Here is a 25,247-nt window from a genome sequence, read left to right as displayed (position 1 = left end):
GTAACAATTACATATTCTAACTAGGATCCCCACTAACAAATGAGAAAGTCCATGGAATTTGATCTGACTTGTACTTTATTTTGTAACGTTTTAAATATATTGTACCTGATTTTATTAAGGGTTATTTTATTTATTTTTAACAGGAATCACTAGATTTGATCTACTTGGAGACTTTGGAAGGTTTAATTGGCTGGGAAATTTCTATATTGTATTATCCTACAATTTGCTTTTTGCTATTGTGACAACATTGTGTCTGGTCAGAAAATTCACGTCTGCTGTACGAGAAGAACTTCTCAAGGCCCTAGGTAATCCTGAGGTTTATGGGTATTTTTCTCTCTTTCTGCTAATTTTTAATTTTGTTATTTGAATTAATTTTAAATCTTCATCTGTTCATTTTTCCTACTGTGTGAAACCATAGAGGTCCCATTTCTGACCCACTACTTACTGGTTATGCTCGTGTGTGAAATTACCTTGTTAAGCCTCAGCTTCCTTATCTGTAAAATGGTGACAGTATCTTCTTCTCTCAAGGACTGCTGTGAATATTAACTGGAATGTTTCTTGTAAGGGCCTGAGCAGAGTCCTGGCACATCATAAGAGCTGAATAAAATTAGCTCTTTTGTTGTTATGATGATGGTGGTCGAGGCAAGGTGAGGCTAATGGCTAGAGACTTATTATTTTTTGGTAATGGTACCTCTTACAATTTTTTAGTTACAGATTTCTTTTGATTACTTGGATTTTACAAGTATCAGACTGATCCATAATTCTCTTCAGTAAGCCAAATAACTCAGGATAAAAATATTAGTATTCTTGTCTTTAATATGAGAGAGGGCATTCATTATCATGTATTCCAAAAGTCACATGCATTGTGACAGTCTTAAAAACTTTAGGTTTGGCTAAGGTAAAAAAAGGGTATAAATGTAACTTATGAATGAGTTTTTCATGCCCACTTCAACATTAGCACTAAACATTTTATATGTTTTTATTTTATTTTATATTTTTATAAGTTTTATTTTATATTGTAGGAATACCAGGGCTTTATAAATTATCTTGCTATATAAACCCTCTTGGGTTTGGAGTAATTTTAAATTTGGCAGTGATTTATTGTAGAAAATCCTAACATTAGGTCATTTACCTAACTTGACATCATTTGAATGCTTATATTCTGTATCCCATTGTGACTTTTAGCTGTTGCAAAAGGCTACATAATGATCGATTCATTAAGGTCCAGATAACTTCAACCTTCTGAGCAACAATAAAGCTTTGCACGCCACCAAGTTCTTCCAACACCTGTGATTGAAGGGATGACCTATGGGAAGGAAAAAAGATTTCAAATTATCTATTCATCCATATTTTATTAAATTCACCCTGTGAGGGGATGGCTGGTGCAATAGTGCCTGGAAATGAAAGTGACATCTCATTTCAGCTGAAGCACCAGATAATTTATGGATTTTCATGCCTAGGTTTCAGAATGCTGGCCAGGTTAAAATCTGCAAGGTGAGGTGGGAATTAGCAGCTCTCTGAACCAAATGTCTAAAGTTAGAACTTCATTTTTAAGCCCATGGTAGCATCAGTGAGATTAGTTAGCCGTAATGTCAGATCAGTTCCCACTTACCAGTCACTAACATGAGACGGTTGTAGATGAATTGCAGTAAATTTAGTTTTGAGTTAAGTATTCTGGATATCATCTTTCTAACTTAAGGTGAAGTATGTTGTGTCGGCTCTTTGACCATAACAGGCAATAGAATTATCAGGACTTGTGTAAAACTAATAGATGGATTTGGTTTTTTGTTCAAATGTTTTCTGTTACTCTTTGGAATGCTTTAAGGAAGAAATGCATTATATGTAGAAAAAGATCCTCATTAAGTATATGTAATAATGTGTGAATGATCTGAGATCTTAAATCTGATTTCACTGGGAATCATAATTTGATTATAAAATTTAACCATCTCCCCCCCCCCCTTTGTTTTGTAGTCTTTTTTCCTCTGCTGCTATGTCCATTGATAATGACAGTATTTGTCTCATAGATTATCTGGTACATAGTAGATAAAAACCAGATGGTGGTGGAGGTGACTGTTTCTGCAGAGAGACATTGTAGTTTTTTTTTTTTTTTTAAAGATGCGTAGCCTGTGCTGCACCCAAGTTTTAGACGTAGTAATGGAAGTAATCTGTCCTCAAAGGGGATTCCTTTTCACTTTGGGCATTGATTACCCCACTGGTTCTCTCTCCACCTACTTCCTTCACTAGCAGGCCCTGTTTAAAACGCGCTACCCCACACCCAACGGCTGTGGGTTCCTATTGTCACTCAGTGGTTTGGCCAGAACTGTTGCTTGTGTTGGATTTCTTTTTTCCTTCCCATTCATCCATCATAGATGGACTCAATTTTACCTTTTCTTTCATTAAGATATGCAGGTGGTAGAAACTTTAAAATTCAGAGTGCTATGTTGACTTAAGAGCGTTATAAAATTGCTTAACTGCCAGGTAGATAAACTTGTGGAATCTTAGGGGAATAGAATCTTATCCAAGTATGTTTTTGATGTGTCACAAAAGTCTGAGCCTCATAAAAATGTTTCCTCAAAATCTTTTCCGTAGATGTGCTGGTTTTGTATTCTTGAACATCTTTGTGCTTCATCTTATTACTAAGTGCTGAGAGCTTTGGTGCCACATAAACTCTTACATTTTCTTTTATCTGTTATCCCTGTGAGTTGCACAGTATTGTTGTATATATTAGGTGCATTATGTAAATGACTGATGTATGATACAGAGGGAAACTAACATAACTTTAAAAGATAGTGAAAAGTTTTTATTCTGTGAAGTATCTTTGAATAGTGAAATATTTATGTTCAATTTATTCTTTTGCTATTTCTTCTCCTTTTCTATTTGGTCATGTTTTCCATTGCTTTTCCTCTTAATTATGTGCTTAATATTTTGGTGTGTCTTTCTGGATGTCTTCCTGTATGTATACTTGCATGTGTGTATACAAAAATGGGATCATACTTGTGTCAGGTTAGTTCCCCTGCTGGGAAGCACACTTTGGGGCTGGGACAAGCTTGCAGGAGGAGGTGGTTGAGAGGGTGCTCTTGGGATTGGTATGGAGGGCAGGAGGTGGGGAAGGGACTAACTGTGCAGAGAGAAGAAACCAGAAGCTTCCACGTGCCCCAGAGCTGCATGGAGTTGAGGAGAAGGCATGGCTTCCTAAGAGACAACTGTCTTCTGCTTAGGCCCCCAGGGAGCCTCAGTGGGGATAAGAGATCTTTCATGCTAACGGGGGTCTGGCCAGCACATCACAGCTTTCGCAGTAACACTTGATACTCTGCCTCCTTAGCCCTCTGCCCACCCACGCAACAGTCCATCATTTCTCACCATTTTCTTAATTTTTCTGCAGGGCTTCATAAGCTTCACTTATCAAATACTTCAAGGGATTCAGAAACATCAAAGCCGTCAGCAAATGGGCATCACAAAGCACTGTGAGATACGCAGCAGCACTCTGCCATCAAGAGACCCGGGAGCCCCAACTCCCGCCGTCCCCGTCAGTCAGAAATGACGTGCACTGACTGGGCTTCACATTTAGGGCCTGGGCCTGGCAGCGCCATTTCTTTCATAACCTCCTAAGAACTTGGCTGCTGCAGGCCTTCTTCTCATTTAACTGTGTGATGGACCCCACAGTTTCCAGCCAAACGCAGGCTCCGTAGGGCAGCACATTTCCTGTGGACACACTTGCTTGCAGCACCTGATACAGCCACCCATACGAGAATGTTAGAAAAGGCACCTTCGGGGCTTTCTAAGAATTCAGTTAAATCCCAATATATATTTTATTCAAAATGGAGAAGCTGACGTGAAAGGCATCCTTGGTACTTGGATGCGAAGTGAAGGCCCTGCAAAAATGCGGGTTTATAGATGCCATTACTCCAGTGGGTGCGTTGGAACAGTAGTGTGCAAAAGCTATTTTCACTTCCTTGAAGAAAAAGACAAAAGCGTAGTTCTGGTTTATATTTCAGAATGATACTGATTGGACTTGGAGTCAAGAGAAAAATACGAAATTCTTTTGAAAACCTGATCCGTGGTAGAACACCACGGGAATGCCTTCCACTGTACAGTGTAGTAAGCTGCATGGGAAGTCTTGTGTGCTCACACTTCTCTGACCCCTTGTGTGTAGGATTCCATGTCACCTCTCCTGACATAGTTGCCAGAGTCGACTACACTTGTAACTTAGATTTTGCCGTACAGGCTATCTGTACACTTGATTTTTTTTAAGCTTTTTTCCAAAAATCCCTCAGTTCCTTGTGCTCCTGTATCCATTATGGAACTACAGATGTTCTGTGGTAAACCCCTTCTGTCAACACATTCTTCAGGCCTTGGTTACTTTTGTATATGCCGGTTTAAACCTCGGATTTATAAGAGTACCAGTTTAACACCCAGATACACAGTGTCAGCATTCATGAGGTAAGAATAGTTTTTCAGTGTTTCATGATCTGATAAATCATTCAGTTATGAAATTGTAAATAATTCTGGGGATGGCTTCTTGACTTTTAAGTCCATTGAATAAAAGCTATAAAACTGTACTCTGTGTTACCATCCACTAGGATAGAGTACTGAAAATTGTGCATGCAGAAATAAGAGATGAGCCCCTTTGCACACACTTGGTAGTTACGCAGTCTCTATAAATACGTATGTTCACATGCACTATGTGTATGGCAACAGATTGTCTGTGTTCAGACAAAAGTAAAAGAACATTTTCCTCAAATTGTTGAGTTTAAAGGGGTTTTTTTGGAGAAATTTATGAAAATCAGGCTGTATATATTTGACATAAAAAATTTCCACTTAGAGCCAAAATAATAAGAAAAGTTTATCTGTGTATTCCTAAGTTCCATTGAGTATACCTCTCCTTTATTTATACCTCTGCATTTCCTTCTGAGCTTCTCTTCCCATTAAAATACAGCCCAGTTTTAAGATAAAAGAACATTTTGTGATTCTAAACAACACTCCGTAAATACCACCAGTCTAGTATTGGTGAATCTCTCTGCATAGGATCTGCATACTGAGAAAATTAATAGAAACTGGTTGTTTCCTGATTTCACTGGTAATTACACCTATTTAAACATTAATTGCAAGCTTTGATTTTTACTGAAACTTGCTTGCAGGCAATCCATATTTTGAGCAGACTAGGTCAAGGGGAGAAGAAAAAGAAAGTTCTTTAAATAAAAGAGCATTGCTTGTAACTTACACTGGTTTCCGGGCACATCCGTAGGAAGTTCTTGGGTATTTGTAAGATGTCTGAAAATTTCTGAGTAAAATATTAAACTTTTCAATGTCTGTATCAATTCTTTGTTCATTTGAAAGTTTCTTTCCATCGGAAAACTTAGGCCAGGTTTGATTAGTAAGCAGTGAAATGTATTATAAAGTCCTACAGCTGTTACTGGGCGCGTCTTCATTGCTTTAGACAGAGGATACGCCTCACATGGAGGGACAGTTCTGAACCTTGGGTCTCAGATGCCTTTTATGGGAACAAATGCAGGTGGTTATATGCTCTGCTGCATGATTACAGCCACTTCTGGGGTTCTACAAAGAGTATATTCCTGGTTACGTATACAAGAGTCTTCCTCTTGAGTGAGGGACTTAGCAAATGCATGTGCTTCTATTGGACACACACTGGAGGCTGGCTGCATGAGGCCATGACAGAAATTGGTGGCAGCACACTGAGGCCAAGCACTTGAAGTCTGGTAAGGACAGGCGCCCCTCAGGTCTTTGATTTGTTGCAGTTATTGTGCTAGCGAGGGAGGACGCAGATGGCCTGATGCCAGAGCGCCCTATGCCCGCGGTCAGAGCGGCCCCGGGGATGGCCATTTCGTTCTCGTTGGGTGGGGGGTCTAGGTGACTGTGTGAAGTCAGACGCTCTGTTGACTCTTTGTCACCTTTGGATCAACTTTAAAGGGGCATTAGACACTGTAATTAAAAAGTTTCTTGAGGAGACTTGGCCAATTCTTAATATTAATTGGTTCTGCAATACTTTTTTTAAAATTATAAATTTTATAGGTTATAACATTTGTAATTTTTACCGACTTTTCCAAGGTATTTCTTAGATTTAGTATTTACTTAGCTTTATATATATTCTATATAAAAATAGACCTGCTCTAAAAGAAGAGACTTATGTGAGAATTGCACGCACACGCACACACGCGCACATACAGGTCCACTCCTTCAGTGCCACACTGAGAGACTGATTAGTGGATGAGCATGAAATCTTCTGCGTGGTTTGACTCTTGGACGTATTCAGGGCGTGTACTGTGTACACCTGCTCTTGGGCCTTGCTCTACTGGAGCACAGTGGACCTCTCGGTGCCTCCATAACCACTTCACCTGCTACAGCAAATGCTTGCATCATTTGAAAACCCTATGTAGTTTTCTTTGTTGTTAGCACAGTATTTAATGTATAAAGGCAGAGTTCTTAAAATAATTTTTTAAAAATATGAGCATATATTCAGTACTGACTTTAAAAAAACTGGTATGATGTTACTTTTAAAATAATGTCCAGATGCACTGGTATATTACTTTTGTTTACAGTGTTTTGTTTACAGATTATTTTTTGTGTTTGTTTCTATGAGATACTTTTAGTGTGACTTTTTAAATGTCTTAGAAATTAAAATTTTACAAAAAGTGATTTCATGTTTTGGTTTATAAGCATTCAAATGTGTTTTTGTTTTGGTTTTAAATCTTAAATACCATCGTGGCTAAAACTTTAGGGTGTATGTAGGTAACTTCCATGTCAGTTTTATAAAGGGCAGTAATGGTTCTGGTGAGATGTTAGACTGAGGAAGAAGTGAATGTTTTCTCTCTCTTTTTGTTGTGGAGTTATTGGTAGATGAATTTCTTTGAACCATTTGCAGCTAAAATGTAGCATCAGCAATTGAAATCATGTGTGTCGTCTAATTGTTTGAGTTACTTAGATGTATTTGATTCTTCTAATCTTTTCCATAAAAGGACTGAGCCACGCCTACTTGTGGTCTGGGCAGCTTAATCCAGAGCTCTCAGAAGAGTAAATGGCATTGCCCTCTGGTGACTTAGACAGACAGAAGCCTTTACAGCAGTGGCTTTCCAGCTCTCTGACCGCAGGAAGAAATACTGTTTACACTGTAACACACGCACACACACACACACACACACACACACTTCTATACATGTAAACAAATACTTAACAAAGTAGTACCTACTTTTACTGTATGTGATGCGTGCTGGCATTTTCTGTTCTCTTTTTTAGAATACTAGACACAAACCACACTAATACTAATGAATGGTCAACTTTAGTTTGAAAAACGTGACTTCCGGGATCTAGTTGAAAGATGAACGAACACAAAAACTTTTTTTGGCTTTTGAATATTAGGTAAAATTCATTATTGCAAATACTACTGAAGCAAAAGTATTATCTGTGCAGATTACTTGTTGCACTGCAAAAAATGTAATTAAAATCAATAGAAATTGCTGAAACTCTAAAAATGGATTATAAAATTTCAAAACTAGGTGGTTGATCCATATTCTTGGAGGAGTAGAGCTGGGACCTAGTTTTGAAGAGAAGTTATTTAATTTCCTACTGTGTGTAATTCAATTAGGTAAAAGTGTTTTCAAGTTCAAATGTGATCAGATAGGAAATTCAGACAAAACCCAGTTATTCTTGAATGTGATTTTGGTATTCTGTTCTTCCTAAACATACTGGAGAAGTCAAGTTCACAAGTATAGGTTATGCAAAGTAGGGTAGCAGCACCCGATGTATATGATTTCTGAGGATCGATGTGAGCAGAAAGATCTTTAGTGTCTGAATGTGAGGAGGTAGAGATTTAAATATGAATCCGAGGAAGAAAGTTTTATCGGTTATTAAAAATCCCATGTGAATGTTTTAATGTCTTCTCTCTTGGAAAGCTCTTACTTACTGTAAGATAGACTGCTGACCAGCAGTGGCCTCTGAGAACCCAGGACATGCTCTAGTCTTGAGTGCTATAGCTGTTCTGTCATGCCGTGTAGCTGGTATATTATATCGAATGGCTATAAGTGCTAACAAATAGCTTTTTACATATATCTTAGCACATTGTTCTATTATTGCTTTAGAAATTAGTGGTGAAAAACTTGTCTTTTTCTGTACTCTCAGTACTGCACTTTTAGCCACCAAATGTGTGCGGGGTTTTTCTACACCAGGCTGTTCTCCCAGTTCTCTGTGGATACCACATCAGTGACCTGTAGTTTGATTTAATTCTGACACTATCTACGTGGAGTTAGTGCAGACCCTCAGTCCCCTAAGATTGGCTCCCCACCCCCACTTCAGATGCCAATCCCAAGTCCAGGCTGTCCCATGTGCTTTGACTAAGCAGCTATAAATCAGGGGTTCCCACCACCCCCTCTGGTTCAGGGACGTGCTAGAGCAGCTCTCAGAACTCCGGGACACAGTTTACTTACTAGATGACCTGTTTATTACAGGGGGTACGCCTCAGGAACACCAGGGGGAGGAGATGCACGGGACCGGGGATGGGGGTGTGCACAGGGCTTCCGTGCCTCTCCAGGGGCACCAGCCTCCCGGCACCTCCATGTGCTCGCCACCCGGAAGCTCTCTGAATCCCTTCAGTTAGGTGGATTTTTTGTTTGTTTGTTTGTTTATGGAAGCTTCACTACAAAGACATGATTGATTAAAGGATTGGCCTTAATGATTAGCTCAGCCTCCAGGCCTTCCCCACTCCCCAGAGGTCAGAAGGGTGGGACCAAAAGTAGTTGGTTCCATTGGCCATCATTAGGGGCTTTCCAAAAGACAATCCATTAGCATAAGTTCAGGTGTGGTTGAAAGGGGCTTCTTATGGATATCAAAAGATACCTTGATCTTCTTATCACTTAGGAAATGCCACAGGTTTTGGCTCTGTGCCAGGAATGGGGAGGAAGACCAAATACATATTTCTTACTATAAATTACTTGGAGGGGCCTGGTTTGGAGCAGCGACTTGCATCAGGCGACCGGGGACCACTATTTACTAGATACTCAAGTCTTGGATCAAAGACAATGCACATTTTCAAACTACTTCCAGAAAGACCCTATCGGTATATACTCTCATCAACAGCATGTGAAGATGTGTTTCTCTTGCCAACACTGGATTTTGCCAGTCTTTTACATTAGTGCCAACCTGAGAGGCAAATACTTGTTTTTCTTTGCATTTTTAATAACTATTGGGGGGAACTTAATTTTTTATCAGCTATGTGTATTTCTACTTTTGTGAATTATCATTAAATATACTTAGCCTATTTTTCTTCTGGTATTTCATAATATCTTTACTGTTTTATAAAAACTCTGTATATTATGGATTAAATGTTTGTCTTTCTGAGGTGTGTATTTTTCCTGGCTGTTTTTTAACTTGTCCACATTGGTTTTTGTATTTTTTTTTCTGTGTGGAAAATTTAAATTCTGAAGTAATCAAAATTTGCAATTTCCCATAATTTTTTGGTGTCATACTTAGACCTTCCCTACTCTAAGACTTTTAAATATATTTCCCAGTATTTTTCCTTATCTACTTGAGATATGATTCACATACTATAAAATTCACTCTTAAAGCACAGGAGTCGTTGATGTGTAGTATATTCCTGGTTGTGCAGCCATCCTCACCATATGATCCCACATCGTTTTCATTACCCCGAACCTAGCAACTTTTATGTCTTTATTTTTTTTCATAATTCATCGACACGTTATCTGGATTTATTTTGCTGAAAGGAATGAGATAATGGTTGTGCAGAGACGTCAGTGGCCACACAGCAACTATTCATGCCAGGCAGCCTAGCCCCAGTTTTATTCAGGGTGGCAGTGTGCCCAGCTTCCTGTGCAGGTGGGTGTGGCCATGGGGCTGGGGTCTGACCTGGGAGTTTATGCAGCCCATCCTGTGGGACCTCCAGAAAGGTGACTTGGAAGAAGCCAGTCAGCCAGAGAGGAAGCACCATCCCACCTCCCCTGTTCCCTCCTGCTGATGGTGCCCTGGATGGGACAGGATGTGACAGCTGGGACTCCAAGAGCCACTTCAGATTGTGAATTGCCTGTGAAGACAGCTGGAAGAGTTTGGATGCCCACTGAACGCACCGCTGCCCTGCCGCCCTCCTAGGCTTCTGCGGAGACGGCGACTCCTTGTGTAACCAGACCGCTGCATTCAGGTCTGATAGGAATGTCCGAATGCAATTCTAACCTATCCTTGACTAGTTTTATTGTTTCCCCAAATTACAGGCCAGTGTGACAGAACCATACGTTATGTTTGATTTGAGTGCTGTTTTCATGAACTAAATGTCCATAAATATTGAGCTTTTTTTCTAAATTTTATATCTTAAATTCTCTAATTAATGTATCTCATAAACTGATTTTGAAGAATATTCTCCTGTTACTGTACCAAACAAACACTAATCTTGTGTTTTGAATTAATACTTAAGTTTACACTTGACTTCCGTAGTTCTTATCAGTGACTTGTTCTGCTGTCTGGAAACCTCCAGTTAATGTGGTGACTTTACCATATACACTTGAATTATAATTTGGAAGATGTATTCTTTTAGACACATTAGCATTCACGTTGGCAAAGAAAGTTCTTATTCACAAAACATCCCAGAGACAGTTGACAAAATTTGAATAAAATGTGTAGACTAGATAACACTTCTGTATCATTGTCAATTTCTGGTTTAGATTAATTTTACTATGGCGTGTCAACATGAGGGGAAGCTGGTAAAGGGTATAGGGGAATTCTATTTTTGCAACTGTTTAATCACTTGCAAGAATTTCAAGTATTTAAAAATCCCAGAGACATTGTATAAGAAAGAACTATGCTGTAAAATAATTGTGCTCGGTTCAGAAACACGTACCTAAAAATTTTAACTCATGTGCAAAGTGCCCTTAAGGGTGGAAGCCAGGTACTTGCAGAGGGTGGAACAGAAAGAAGTGTGTGGTCTCAAGGGCACAAATGTCTGTGGTCCCTGACTTGCCCACCTCAGCCCTGTGAACGTGGTCTAGCTGGGCTGCATCCGGAGATGATCATCTATTCACAAAGGGCCTTGTGCTACTCCTCAGCCACCTCCAGGACAGGCTTGTACAGGCATTCTTTTGATATTGTATACCAGCTTTTTTTTTTTTTTTTTAAGATTTTATTTATTTGACAGAGACACAGCGAGAGAGAGAGAACACAAGCAGGGGGAGTGGGAGAGGGAGAAGCAGGCCTCCCGCTGAGCAGGGAGCCGGATGCGGGGCTCGATCCCAGGACCCTGGGATCATGACCTGAGCCGAAGGCAGACGCTTAACGACTGCGCCACCCAGGCGCCCCTATACCAGCTGTTTCCTTGACAAACTGTAGTGTGTGTGTTTCCACATGTAGGCCTGAGAACCTTGCAATTTTTCAACAAAACTCATGGAAAATCTGCCAAGGACAGTTGTAGTCTTTGATCTTAGGTCTTTCCCTCTCTGGGCAGAAATAGGTCATGACTTAGGCTTATGAATTTAATATTACTCCTGATTATTGGGGCTTATAGAGAACTTTATCCAGTAACACTATTGTGTGAACCAGAGATAAAATTTTAAAATTCTCACACCATTTTAGAGAAGTTAGATGTATGTCTACACCCCTGCAGAAAGCAGAAAGCAAGCATGGGATTGGGTTCAGGACACACTACTCTCACACGTGGCTCATTGGCATATTGAATATTTTAAGCTGAAGGACTTTGAGGTTTACTCTTCTTTCCTAAACCAGGTCCAAGACCCTCTTGTGAGAGATGTCGTCCCTGTACCCAGAGGAAAGGAGCATTCTCACCTCAAGGAATCCTAACTGGCCTTGCTGAGTTCCCGAGTTCCCCAGTTTCCACACTTACCTCCCATTCCTTAACCTATCGTATTTCCCCCAGCTGCCTCCTCTTCATCAGATGCAGTGGAAAGTAGGTCTGTGTCTTTGGGTCTTCATCTCTTTATGAGCCTCCCGTGTCAGCTCAAACTTCTACTAAATATATTTGTGTGCTTTTCTCCTGTTAAGCAGTCTTGGTCAGTTTAAGACCCAGCCAGGGATCCAAGAGGGTCAAGGAAGACTTTTCTTCCCCTCTGCTGTCTTTTAATACAGTTCATATTTTTGTCTTGATCCAAGATGGATCCAAACAACTGCTCTTGCTACCGAATTGTTGGCTACTGATCAGCTCTGCTAAAATTAAATTATTTGGGGTAGGTATTTCCCAACTTTAACAATCACATCCACCAAGTTACTTTGGATTATCTTAGTGAGTGGTTTTAGAAAAGCGTATGAAGAAATAGCATTATTCAAAGCCAGTTATGCTGTGGATGCTTTACTAGGATGTCATTGTGGTCATCCATCTAAAAGATAACTTTCCAAGCCCAGAATATCTTGGTTACGTTGTAGGGCGTTGATCTTCATGGCCTCCCTCCCCAGCATGTCTGTGTAGTATGTACATGGCAAGCAAGTGGCCTGGGGGCTGTGCTCAACTCAAAACATGTGATTTTGCCAGTTCAACATTTAAAAAATTCAGTTAACGTTAACAAATCACAAAAATTCCACAATACCATAGCAATTTTCGCTAAAAGCCCTAACTTCAGTGTCTTTTTTTAATTGAAATATAGTTGTCCTACAACATTCCATTAGTTTCAGATGCATAACATAATGAGTTAACATACATCTATATATTGAGAAATGATCACCACCACACAGTTACACATCTTTTTTTTCTTGTGATGAGAACTTTTAAGATTTACTCTCAGCAGCTTTCAAATATGTGATACAGTATTGTTAACTGCCCTTGCCATGCTGTACATGACATCAGCGGGACTTACTTTATAACTGGAAGTTTGAACCTTTGATCACTTTCACCCATGTCGCCCACTCCCCACTCCCCATTTTAGGCAACCATCAATCTGTGTTCTCTGTATCTATGAATTTGGGTTTTTATTGTTTTTTAGGTTCTACATATAAGAGAGATCATATGGTATTTGTCTTTCTCTGACTTAACTTCATTTAGCAGAATGCCTTTGAGGTCCATCCATGTCCCAAACGGCAGGATTTCCCTTTTATGTAGCTGCATAATATTTCAGTACGTATGCCACATTTATTTATCCATTCATCTATCGATGGACGCTTGGGTTATTTCCATATCTTGGCTATTGTGAATAATGCCACAGTGAACACAGGGGTGCTAATATCTTTTTGGATTAGTGTTTTCATTTTCTTTGGATAAATACACAGAAGTGTATTTGCTAAATCATACGGTAGCTCTATTTTTAACTTTTTGAGGAACCTCCATACTGTTTTCCACAGTGGCTGCACCAGTTTGCATTCCCATCAATGGCGCATCTTTTCATGTGCCTGTTGGCCGTCTGTAGGTCTTTGGGAAGATGTCTATTCAGATTTGCCCATTTCTAAATTGGATTATTTATTTTGCTATTAGCTTGTATGAGTTCTTTATATATTTGGACATTAACCCTGTAGCAGGTATATGATTCGCACACATTTTCTCCCATTCAGTAGGTTGCCTTTTCATTTTGTTGATTATGGGGTTTTTTTGTTTCTGTTGTTTTTGCTGTGCAGAAGCTTTTTTGTTTGATGCGGTCCCGCTTGTTTGATTTTGCTTTTGTTGCCTTTGCTGTTGGTGTCGAATCCAGAAGGTCATCGCCAAGACTGATGTCAGAGAGCTTACCACCTATGCAGTCTTCTAGGAATTTCATGGTTTCAGGTCTTAGGTTCGAGTCTTTAATCTATTTTGAGTTGATTTGTGTGTATGGTAAGATAGTGGTCCAGTTTCATTCTTCGGCACATGGCTGTCCAGTTTCCCAGCACCAGTTGTTGAAGAGAATGTTCTTTCCCCATTGCATATTTTTGGCTCCTTTGTCATAAATTAATTGACCAAATATGTATGGTGTGTTTGTTTCTGGGCTGTCTGTTACACTGATCTGTTTCTATGCCAATACCATATTTCTGTCAGTGTCAAGATTAAGCATCTTTTGTTTGAGAGATATTCTTTGGAAGTATTAGAAAATCTGGCAACATTAAATTCCATATTTTGGAATCGTGGCAATAATAACTGCTTTCTTCACTAATCTGTTACCTGCTTGGCTGCAAAAGCCATTTGAGTTTGCCTAATTTGCTAGAATAAGAGATCAGATCCACCTATTGTTTGTTTGTTTGTATTTTTGTTAAAAACATTTTTTGAGTATAGCTGACACGCAGTGTTACATGAGTTTCAGGTGCACAGCATTAGCTACCGTCTGTCACCGTCGTATCATGGCCTCTGTTCCCTGTGCTGTGTTACTTAGTTATTTTACATGGAAATTCTGGTGCTGCTAGTGGCTCACCTCAGGGAGGGGTCTGGACAGCTGTCTGCAGTTCCTTCATAGGCTTTCAGTTTTCCCAGGAAGTAGTTAACTCTATTTAACATGCTGTTGTCTGTTGAGATGTATCAGTTTATGTGCAGACTGTCTTGTATGAAAGAAGCAAGCAGTCCTGGTACTTACTAGGGAGTCAATTTGAAACTGTTAACCAGTACTTATCAAAACAGCACTAGAAATGATTTCCCGACAGAATTCCGTGAAGTACACACAGTCCCCCTGACAGAGACTCTGGACAGGCAGGCCCGGTGCCCCACAGAGAGCATCCCCGGTAGACTGCACCAGAGCGGGCTTCACAGAAACTGCTGTCCTTGACTGTGGTGTGGCCATCATACTGAGGAGCATTTTACAAAATCTGTCCCATGAAACTCACCACTGCATATCTGAAGGGACACCCAAGTGAGCACCATTTTGTTGTGTCGTATAATTCTGTCTTTATGGTAAACGTCATGTCTGAGGATGAGCAGTGGTTGTCCATGAGGTGGGAGTACGTACCCGTGTGAATGGCATGCTCCCCTGCAGCAAGGCCTGGACCCCCGTGACGCTAAAGGGCAGCCTGGAAGCATGCGGCCTTGGCATGGGCACTCAGGCAGATCTGAAGGGGCAGTGGCAGCAAGATGTCAGCTCACTAACTCCTCACAGTCAGTTCTCTTGAAATGAGACCTGTAGGATGCTCCTCCATGGCCACCCCAATTACCAATTCAAAGAACAGAAGAGAGGAGACACTTCTCAAAAAAAAAAAAAGAGTAGTCATTCTTTCCTGAACACTTGCCTTATTTTTAACTCGTGGACATGATGCATTGTGTAACAGACATGAGTGGAAGCTCAGAACCAAACGTACATTGCTCCCAAAGCAAGTGCACGTGGGTGTTTGTGCCGTGTAGCTCAGCCTCCTTCCTTCCCCTCTTTGTTTCCACTCTTGTTGCTTTCTCTTCTTTGGTTCTACCTGAGTTTGTGCTTTCTTGTATTCATCAGAACTCTTTGGTTGCAGGTGCCAGAAACCAAATTCACAAAGCTCAGGGAACATATCTGGATGTTACTCACAGTTTGGAGCCGAGCCCAGCCGAGCCCATTGCAGACCAGCCAGCCCCCATCCAACAAACAGGAAATAAGTGCTTGTTGTTGCAAGCATTATTACAGCAACAGGACTGATTAATCCTCTTCCCTGATCCCAAGAATTTACTAATCAGAATGGTAATAAACCAGTTACCCAACCACTGGGAATGTAAACATGATTACGATGATGGATTTAAGTAGAATCACAGAATTTTCCTTTCCCACATCCTTCACTGATGCCCCACTTTCTGGGGACCCAACTTTCTCTTGGTCAGTGACCCAGTTTTTATACAAGAGACCTGAGGCTGTGCTGTAATCGTGTGGAAGTCTGCATGGTTTTTGTGATTTGACCTGAAAGTGTGTCGTCATCATCAAACTGTCCAGAGAAGTGGCTACTCCACTGAAGTCCTTGTTTATTGTTCTGTGGTCAAGACTTGGGTCTCCCCAAGCCTTTGATGGGAATGCCATTCCAGAAGGCTTTTCAATAAGAAAATGACCTGATGTGACATTGATTGTCACAGCTGCCTGAGACTCATCCCGGAGCACTCATGAGATTTTCACTGCCCCATCCCCAGTGAGGACCAATTCCAGATGCCATCCCCACTGATTTTCCTGAGTGTCTGCTGCCTACAACTCACTAACTCCTATGTCAAGTAAAGTACTTGGTTGCACAGAGCAGAAATGGATTCTGCCCACTTAAGCAGGAAAAAAGTTTACTGGAAGGATATGTAGCAGCACAGATATCAGTGGGAAAGCTTGAGAAATGGGTTCAGAAGGAAGGCAGGAATGCAGGCAGTCTCGGCAGCCAGACCCAGGTCATCGTGCCCAGGAACAAGTGTTGGGAGGTGGCCACACGCGGTCCTCAGTGGACCTGTCACATCGCACGAGTGACCCATGCAACCTTGGACTCTCCCTCCAGGTTCCAAGATTGGGGCAGTAGGATCAGACTGCCCAGGCGTTGTTCACACGGCTCTGCTCTCCTGTCAGGGCACGGAGAGAGAAACGTCTGCCTCATTGGCCTTCTGAATGGACGCCTGAGGTCTGTGAGCAGCTTCCCTCTGCTGCCTCAGGACAGAAGTGCTTCCTTCTCGTGCAGAGCACTCTGAGTTACAGCTGCCCCCCCCCGCCCCCCCATCCATAGTCCTGAGCAGATGATCCTCCTGACAGGTCATCAGAAGACCAGTAGTACGACTTGATGCATCACAGGGCCGACATCATTCACCTCCTTCACCTTGTCATGTAGGCATTTTACCTTACAACTTCCTCATTACCAGAAGGTGAGTACAGCACAGTAAGATATTTTGAGAGAGAGACCATGTTCACATGACTTTTATTAGAGGATGTTCTATTTATTATTATTAATTCCTTACTGCAGCCTAATTTATAAATTAATCTTTATCATGGGTATGTATGTATAGGAGAAAATGTAGTAGAAAAATAGGGTTTGGTCCCCATATGCAGTTTCCTGCATCCACTGGGGGTCTTGGAACACATCTCCTATGGATGAGGGGGGACGATTGTGACAAATTTTGGGCAAACAAATTTATCTTGTCCAAATTTTGCAATGGGATATTCCATCATTTAAAAAATGAGCACAGCCCAGTATATGTGTATGTATTCATAAGTGATATGTGTGTATACAGCTATTTTTAAATAAAACATACCAGATCAGCATTTGAAAAGGATGAGATTAAAAAAAATAGGAACACATATTTTACTTCTCTCCATAAGATATCAGGATTGCCCTACACCCTTGACGTGCATGTACCTGGGCTTGGTGACCTGCATCTTTTTCCTCCCGGGTTCTCACTCACTGGCTCTGCCCCGTCGTTAGCTGTGACTGCAGGGTTGTGCGCCCGTTTGCCCAAGCGTGGGCCTTAAAACATCTCTGCTCTTCCCCAGCAATGAGAACCCCCCCGACTCAGGGCAGAGGAGCCAATTAGAGCAGACCCTCAGCCCCCAGCCCTCAGCCCATTGCCCATGGGCTGTGGGGCTCAGAAATGCCAGGCTTCCCTGTGAGCCACTGAAATGTGGGGCCTTACCTGCTACAGCAGCCAGGCACCCCACCTACACAGCCGTCCTTTGTTACTGTAGACAACCAAGCTTCCGGGGAGAGTAAACCAGAGTCAGATGCTTCCTATCAAAGCGGTTTCATGCATTTCTTCTTCACGTACAAACTAAAATAGTATGGCTCTAAGTCATTAAAATGTGATTTGCCATCTTCTGATGTTGAATACCACTGAATATTCTATTTTCATACTTTGGGTTTACATATTTGAAGTGCTGAAGTATAATAGTAATTTATCCCATAGAAATAAAGCAATTACTGCAAAACAAATATTAGGAATGGCCGAGGGCCCAAGACAATCTGAAGGCTGTTTTTAGGTGACCAGCTTGTTGGTCAGACCCCGGCTGAACCTAGGTGGGTGCACAGGGGAGCACGGGAACAGCGTGCCGCCACCGTCCCGGCAGGCCCCCAGCTGCCAGTCGGAGCCGCGTGGAAATAGGCCAGTTAATCAGACGACCGTGAAGGAAAGGGAGCGATTCTGCTGTTCGGAGCAATCCCAACTGATCAACTAGAAGCATAGCAAGTCACTAAATTACAGAACCTCTGAGACTCAAGTTTTTATCCATTACTCACTTATTTCAACTGATTAAACTCATCAATTTGAAATTTTTATAAACTAAAGACTAAAACTGGATAGGTTGTCAGCTTTTAAAATATATTTAGGGTTCCTATGTACAACTACTAAGAGTATATTTCATTGGGGAGCAGATTACACTGGAGCACTTAACCCCAAACTCATACAGTTTGTACAAAATTGAGGTAAATCCCCCCCCCACCACCACCCGGGAGTGATAGAATTTTTCCTGACTGTGAATTCAACATGCAAGAATTTTCTTTTGATAGCCAGAGCGGCAGAGGGGACAAGCATGGAAAGGAGAACTGTCCCCCAGTGAGAACTCCTCCAGAGCAAGGAGACACGTGTGGTGGAACACATGTGAGCAGGACAGGAGGACTACCTCCCGGGGAGCCTGGCCGCAGCGCGTCTCCGATGGGTCCTGGTGACCGTCACTGCTGGCTGGGAGCGGGGTGAGGCAGATGGGGCACTCAGAGGTCTCCCGGTGCAGGGCCTGCGGCACAGGAGAGGATGTGAGCTGTCATGCAGGCAGTAGCTCTGTCATGATGGAGAGCGTCCCAAATTTAAGTGAGAACTGTATGTACCAAGAGACATGGCCCTTCTAGAGATGAAGTTTCATCCTGTGTTACAATAACACTAATTGTACATGTGCTGTTAGTCTGTGGAACATGGAGAGTAACCTGCTTGTGACAAGCAGTTTTAAAACAAACAAAAATACTTTATAAAATGCTGAACATTAATGGTATAGATTTCCTTTTAGTTGAGCAATAGAGAGTGGTCTTTTTCAAAATCCTTGACCTTATATAGCTGCTAAACTTCTTTATAAATTTTTGTATTTTAATGATTTTTTGAGTAAGTTTTTCCTCTGTTGAATTCTGAGTCTCCCCTTTTCCTGAGGTGCTAGAGATGCCAGAGGAGGGCAGGCTAGGGCTTGAGGGAAAACCAGGAAGCTAACACGTGGGGTGGGCTTTTCCCTTTGGTGTTTTCATTATTCACAAAAAGGCGTCATCGAAGCAGTGTCCAATGGAAGGGCCTTGGCCTCACCCCAGCCTGGATGACAAAGGTTCAGGGTACAGGCACAGCCAGGGCAGAAAGCTCCGCACCACAGCGTCCCCAGGTCTCCCCTCTAATGTCTCCCAGACTCCTGGGGGCTGCTGCTTCCAGTGAGTGACCCACACCTACCTGGATCTGGATCTTCTCCCAGTCTTCTTCTGTGAGCTCATGGCCACACCTGTCCTCCAGCTGCTGAAGAACACTTCGGTTTATGGCCAGGCAGTGGTCGATTTCCCAGAAGAGGTCCTCTATGTCTGTGCTATAGGAGCACAGTATGCGGTGATTGATCTCTGTGAACTGGAGAGGACATGGGAGGCAGTGCATTAACATGCCCCGGTGGAGGGGGGATTCTACCTGTAGGTGCAAGGGAAGTGCCTTCGTGGGTCCTGATCACCTTTTTTACTAACTTTCCTCAGGTCTCTACCTTTGAAGAAGACTTTTTGGGGAAACAGACATATGCATGTTTACCTAATAGAGCCATGTCCAGATAGTTGATGCGAAGAGATTCAAAAGGTCCACCTGGTTTAAGTCTTGGTGGTTAACAAGAAATACATTGTAATTAAAAGTTGAGAGCTAATAAAAGGGAAAGGGAAGTGGAGAGGAGAAAGGGATTATCACCCTGCTGTGGCAGCGTGGATTCTGATCTGTAAGCAGGGTGCTCACTGCGTGCAGCCACAGTGCCCCGAGCTCTTGCCCAGCCAGGGAACCAGCACTCTTCCCGTCCCCTTGCTTGCCAGCTGGCTTCCCAGTGTGGTTGCAGATTATGAACAATCATCTTAGTGTGACCATAAACAAACAAACAAGGAAATCTAAGATTATCCCCATCTTTTAAACTAGTGATTCATTCTGCTTTTCTCAGCAAGCCCTAAAATCATAACTTGAAAACTCCCATTGCCTAAGGACCTTAAAAATCCCTTTATGGGAGGTAATCAATTTATGGACACTTGTATGGCCCCTTGCTACAGAACAGATCTTTAGGATTTATTTTAAAATTGTTTCCCTTGCCAATCCACCATAATGGAGGCAGCGTATTACATTTTACCTCAAACTTTTAAAAAGTTTGCTCGAAAAGTACTGTCCTTAAATAGAGTTCTCTAATGCCCTCCCCCCCAGTTCTTTTTATAAAGTACTACTTTTTTTTTATAAAGTACTACAGTTTTTTATATAAAAGGATTTAGAGAAACACAGTGATCTTAGGCAAATGATTTAGCTGGTTGTGGGATGGTGTGCTTTCCCTCCTGATGACACAAGCTGGAACTGCCAGGGTGAGGCAGAGTTATTGCAGACTCTCGGCTACAGCGCAGGGATTCACAGTAAGAATTCGCTCATATCTGATTAGCAAAATGGAACATGCCTACATCATGTAGAAGTCACAGTTGCTAACTGCAAAGTGGCTTAATATGGTATCCTTCACTCTCTTTTCGTCCCCCAGACTCTGTTTGGTCTGTGCTCTGATTTGGAAATATTTACTGTGTGATTCTCCCTGGTTTCTCCAAAGATGCTATTGCTTCTTTTCAAAAAGGAAAAAGGCCTACAATTATTGGCTTATTAGAAATTTAACACATCTAAATCTTTAGTAGGGGTTTTATTAAGACAGTTATTGTTTTGTTAGTGTCTTGGTTACAGTTCTACAGGTTTTAGATGGTTTGCCCATCTTGCCATAAGTCCTGCATGAACAGGAACAAACACGTTAGGAGCAATGCCTAGATAGAAAAGTGATTTTGTGATTACAAAGGGCTTCAAGAGTCCAGAAGTCAATCTCCTTAGATGGGCTTGGAAGGAAGAATAGTTTCATGGTTTTCAGTTAGGTTGTAAAGATCTGGATTATCAGAGAAAAGGCAATCATAGTTGAGGAATTCTTTTGAGAAAAGACTGGAAACAGCTAGGGCATTGGGTGGGGGCAGAGTGAATGGTTTTTATTAAAGAGTTTTTGGGAAGAACCCTCAGCACTGTTGGTGGGAATGTAGATTGGGACAGCCGTTGTGGAAAACAGTATAGAGATTTCTCAAAAAATTGGAACTACCATATGATCTAATAGTTTGAGTACTGGGTATTTGCCCAGAAAACACTAATTTGAAAAGATACATGCATTGTTTATGTTTATTACAGCATTGTTTATAATAGCCAAGATATGGAAGCAGCTCAAGTGTCCATCCATAGATAAATGGATAAAGAAGATGTGGTACACACACACACACACACACACACACACACACAGGAATATTACACAGCCATAAAAAGGATGAGATTGTGCCATTTGAGACAACATGGATGGACCTAGAGGCTATTATGCTAAGTGAGATAAGTCAGACTGAGAAAGACAGTTACCATATGATTTTATTCATGTGTGTAATCTAAAAAAATTAATAAACGAAAAGCAGAAACAGACCCATAAATACAGAGAACAGATGGCTGCCCAAGGGAAGGAGGGTGGGGAGATGGGCAAAGTGGGTGAAGGGCTGTGGGAGAGACAGGCTTCCAGTTACGGACGAACGAGTCCCGGGGGCGAAAGGCACAGCAGAGGGAATCTGGTCACTGGTGGGGTAACAGTGTCGTGTGGTGACGGATCGGGGCACGCTTGTGGTGAGCACAGCGTGCTGCATAGACCTGTGAGTCACTCGGTTGCACACCCGAAACTAACGTAACGTTGTGTGTCAACTATATTCAAATTAAAAAAAAAGAGTTTTGGGGATGGACTGTATTATTTTTCTTTATCTTTTCAAAATAATGTGATACACTTAGAAAAACTCCTTTAAGTATCATTGTTTTTAGAACTTTCTAAATGTAAGAGCTAGTTACTCTAGATCATCCCTGTCCAAAAGAAATGTAATATGAGCCACATCTGTAATCCTAAAACTTGTAGAAGGCACATTTAAAAAAAATTTTTAAAGGTGAAATTAATTTTAATATTTTACTTAACCCAACATATCCAAAATATTATCATTTCAAAATATTGTCAACTGAATAAACTATAAATGAGATATTTTATTCTTTTTTTCCTGTCAAGTCTTTGAGATCCTGTGTGTCTCTAGCCTGTTTCGATTTGGACTGGCCTCACTTCAAGGACTCGACAGGCACCTGCGGCTTGTGGCTGGTGGCTCACGCGGACATTACTGCACGATCCGATGGTCGGAGGGCGACCACGGCACCTGAGGCACGGAGACGCCGCTCAGCCAGGGTCGCACCAGGGGCTCCTTTGTTGAACATCTGAAGACTGACGTAAATAGCTACGGAATCATCTGTTCCGAGGGCTGTGGTGGCTGTCACCTTCTTACTTTCTTGCTGGTCCTTCCCCAGCACGGAGCTCTCTATAGAAGTTGGCATCGCGTCCAGAAACACCACAGTCCCACTCCTCCCATGCTAGGCGGGGCCACGTGACATAGCTGTTCCAAATGGAAGTGGGGTCTCCGGCCTGGGCACACAGGTCTCTGCCCCCCCCCCCCCCAGGGACGGCACAGAGAAAGGCTGCAGGGGACAGTGCCTGCATCCTACAGGGTGGCATGCTGCCCTCGTGGGTGGGACCAAAGCTCCTACTTTGAGTCATCGGAATTTGGGGGTCGTTTGCTCCAGCAGTTAGAAGTGTCCTGATTGAGTGATCACACCTGTCTCATGTTGTTGGGCTTGGTGATGGGAACGAAACCTATCAGAACTCAGAGACAATTAGATGAGTGATGATGTAGGACTTTACAGCTCTCAAGTATTCTAGTCTGCTGGCCAGCTCTCATGTGTGTCTTTTGTTTGTTTGTTTTTATGTGGACCCAGCTGGCAGAACAGAGTATGTAAGTCCCCTCCAGAGGTCCTGCTCCAAGGCCAGACCCCAGAAGGTGCCTTCAGGGATGAAGTGTACCCTTCCACTTCTTACTCCCCTAAGAAGACGTGGACACACACAGGAAGGGAGGGCAGCTGTGGTGAGTGCGCCCTTGCTGGCCTTTGTCCCCGGCTGGCACAGGATGACTGCTGGGTTTCAGGGAGAGGCGATGCTGGGACATGACAGGCGCCCACGCGGCTGGTGGTTGGGGTTTTCATGGTGTGTGTGGGAATCTTCCAGGCACCTGTGTTTTGGGGGTTTGTTTGCAGTTGTGTTTTAGCCATACACATGCCCCCCAACTTACAGTAGTTTGACTCACAATTTTTCGACCTCACGATGGTGCGAAAGCGATACACACTCAGCAGAAACTGTGCTCCGAGTTCTGAATGTGGATCTCTTCCCGGGCTAGCGATGCGCGGTCTGATCCTCCCCCCGGGATGCCGGGCGGGGACCGCAGCTCCCAGCTGCCACGCGATCGTGAGGGGCCGCCACGGCCGATACACCGACAGCCGTCTGCACCCACACAGCCGTCCCGTCCGTCACTTTCAGGACAGCGTGCCGTGTATTCCAGGAGATATTCGACACTTTAGTGTCAAATAGCCTTCGTGTTACATGACTTTGCCCAACTGTGGGGTAATGTGAGCGCCCTGAGCACACTTAAAGTGGGCTGGGCTACGCTGTGACGTTCGGTAGGTTAGGTGTGTGAAATGCATTTTTGACTTAATGATATTTTTGATTTATGATGGGTTTATCAGGACCTAGTGCCATCCTAAGTCAAGGAACATTTGTATTTAGAGGCTTGGAGGAAGATGCTCTTCTGTTATGAATCAAATTCTATTTCATGCTGACCCTAATTGTAATTGCCGGGCAGCTGGAGCTTAATTTAGGTTCTTCAACTGACAGTGTATCCTAGGGCTTTGATTTTAATTTTCTTTGTTCTTTGGCTCTTCAACTATTTGATAATCTCTAAACAAATGATTGAGAGAAGAGTTCCCTACTGTGTAAAACGGAGAATTTCTTGGAAATCTGTATGATGGCCATCTGATTCATGTTTCATGATCCATGTGCTCTGTGAGTTTTCTTGACATGAGAGCGATTTCCCATATATACATGGAATGGAATATAAGATCTTTTCTTCCTTCAAAATTATGCCTCAGAAAAAAGGGGTCACATTCTATTCCAGACCTTACAAAGGATTTCGGGTTATGAGGCGTATTCTGAAATGTTTTCTGGACACAGAAGTGCTGTTTGGAGAACTTGCAAGAGTGTGAATGACTGACTTGGAGGCACATTCTCAACGGTGGTGCTGGGACCAGCGGCCTTGGCATCCCCTGCGAGCTTGTTAGAAATGCTGATTCCCAGCCATGCCTCAGACCTGCTGGGTCAGAACCTGGGGACTCTGATGCTTGCTCAAGTTTGAGAACTGCTATTGCAGAATTCACCTGCTTGATTTTAAGAGTCAAAGTTACTTACCACGGCTTTCATCACCCTTCCTGGGGGTGTGACCTCCCAACTCCAGGTGTTAGGTATCACTGTGAGCTTTCAGAGGTCCCTTAGAGAGCAAGAGAATAACTGTGGAGGCTCGCGCGTGCGCACACACGCTTATGTTATATTAACGGATACGTTGTATGTGATAATAGATCTGTGTATGCCCGGATGACTGCAGGAATCCCGACTGTTCTGACATGTGGATGAGTTCTTGCAGCTTGAGATAAAGCACCTTAGATGGAAACATAGCTGATATGCTCTGAACAGCTGTGTTTGGTGACTCCCCAGGGGCCCTGGTGAGGCCCTAAGTGTCACCTCACCCAGGCGCGTCTCCTCCTGCCTTCACCGGGGCTGTTGGCACATGCCTCGTTGCCTTTATTACTACGGACTTGGCGGCTGGGAGTGCTGGGCCTCATGCTGTTACACCCTGTGGTGTTTGTCAAGGGTTCCCACTCCATCTTAGCATTTCTCGAGGGCTTAGGATGTGCGTGACCATGGCAGGCGCTTTGGTGCTTGCGGAAAACCTGGGCTTGCCAGCTTTTGCAGATGCAGCCAGTAAATCGGGGGAGGATGGGTCTTAATGCTCAGTGTGCCAATCTGAATGCTAATTGGTGTCATACAGCAAAACAGAAATACATGCTCAGGATATGTTATAATACGTGAGAATTATAAACTAATTCTAGACTCAAATGTTTGATTCTGCAAAAGATACCTAGTATAGAAGAAACAAATATTGCTTTAGTCCTATTCCACAAGTTTTGATATGTATTTTGCTGTTAATTCAATTCAAAATATTTTCTAGTTTCCATTATCATGTTTTCTTTACCAACAGGTTAT

The 25,247-nt window shown here is 42.4% G+C and overlaps 2 protein-coding genes across 8 annotated transcripts in view; one reads left to right on the top strand and one right to left on the bottom strand.

Moving 5' to 3' along the window:
- LMBR1 (limb development membrane protein 1) overlaps window positions 1-15,530 on the top strand; it is a 166,099-nt gene extending 150,569 nt beyond the window's left edge. For 6 of the 7 annotated variants that reach the window (XM_078059803.1, XM_078059799.1, XM_078059797.1 and 3 more), the window contains 2 exons: window positions 144-305; window positions 3,383-5,318. In XM_078059803.1, coding sequence (XP_077915929.1) covers window positions 144-305; window positions 3,383-3,468 — 248 coding nt within the window. In that variant the 3' untranslated portion in view covers window positions 3,469-5,318. Of the gene's footprint in view, window positions 1-143; window positions 306-3,382; window positions 5,319-15,354 lie in introns of those variants that run through there. The other variant, XM_078059798.1, reaches the window with a different exon arrangement.
- A 2,772-nt stretch (window positions 15,531-18,302) lies between these two features.
- Window positions 18,303-25,247, bottom strand: part of RNF32 (ring finger protein 32) — a 44,662-nt gene continuing 37,717 nt past the window's right edge. Inside the window, exons 9-10 of the mRNA XM_078059796.1 lie at window positions 19,244-19,411; window positions 18,303-18,554 (exon numbers count right to left, since the gene is read on the bottom strand). Of these exons, the coding sequence (XP_077915922.1) occupies window positions 18,303-18,554; window positions 19,244-19,411 (420 nt within the window). The remainder of the gene's footprint in view (window positions 18,555-19,243; window positions 19,412-25,247) is intronic.

Source organism: Halichoerus grypus, chromosome 12 (assembly GCF_964656455.1).
Source record: "Halichoerus grypus chromosome 12, mHalGry1.hap1.1, whole genome shotgun sequence".
Classification (NCBI taxonomy): Eukaryota; Metazoa; Chordata; class Mammalia; order Carnivora; family Phocidae; genus Halichoerus; species Halichoerus grypus.
The sequence above is the reverse complement of the archived record's forward strand: the minus strand, read 5'-3'. Positions and strand labels throughout refer to the sequence as shown.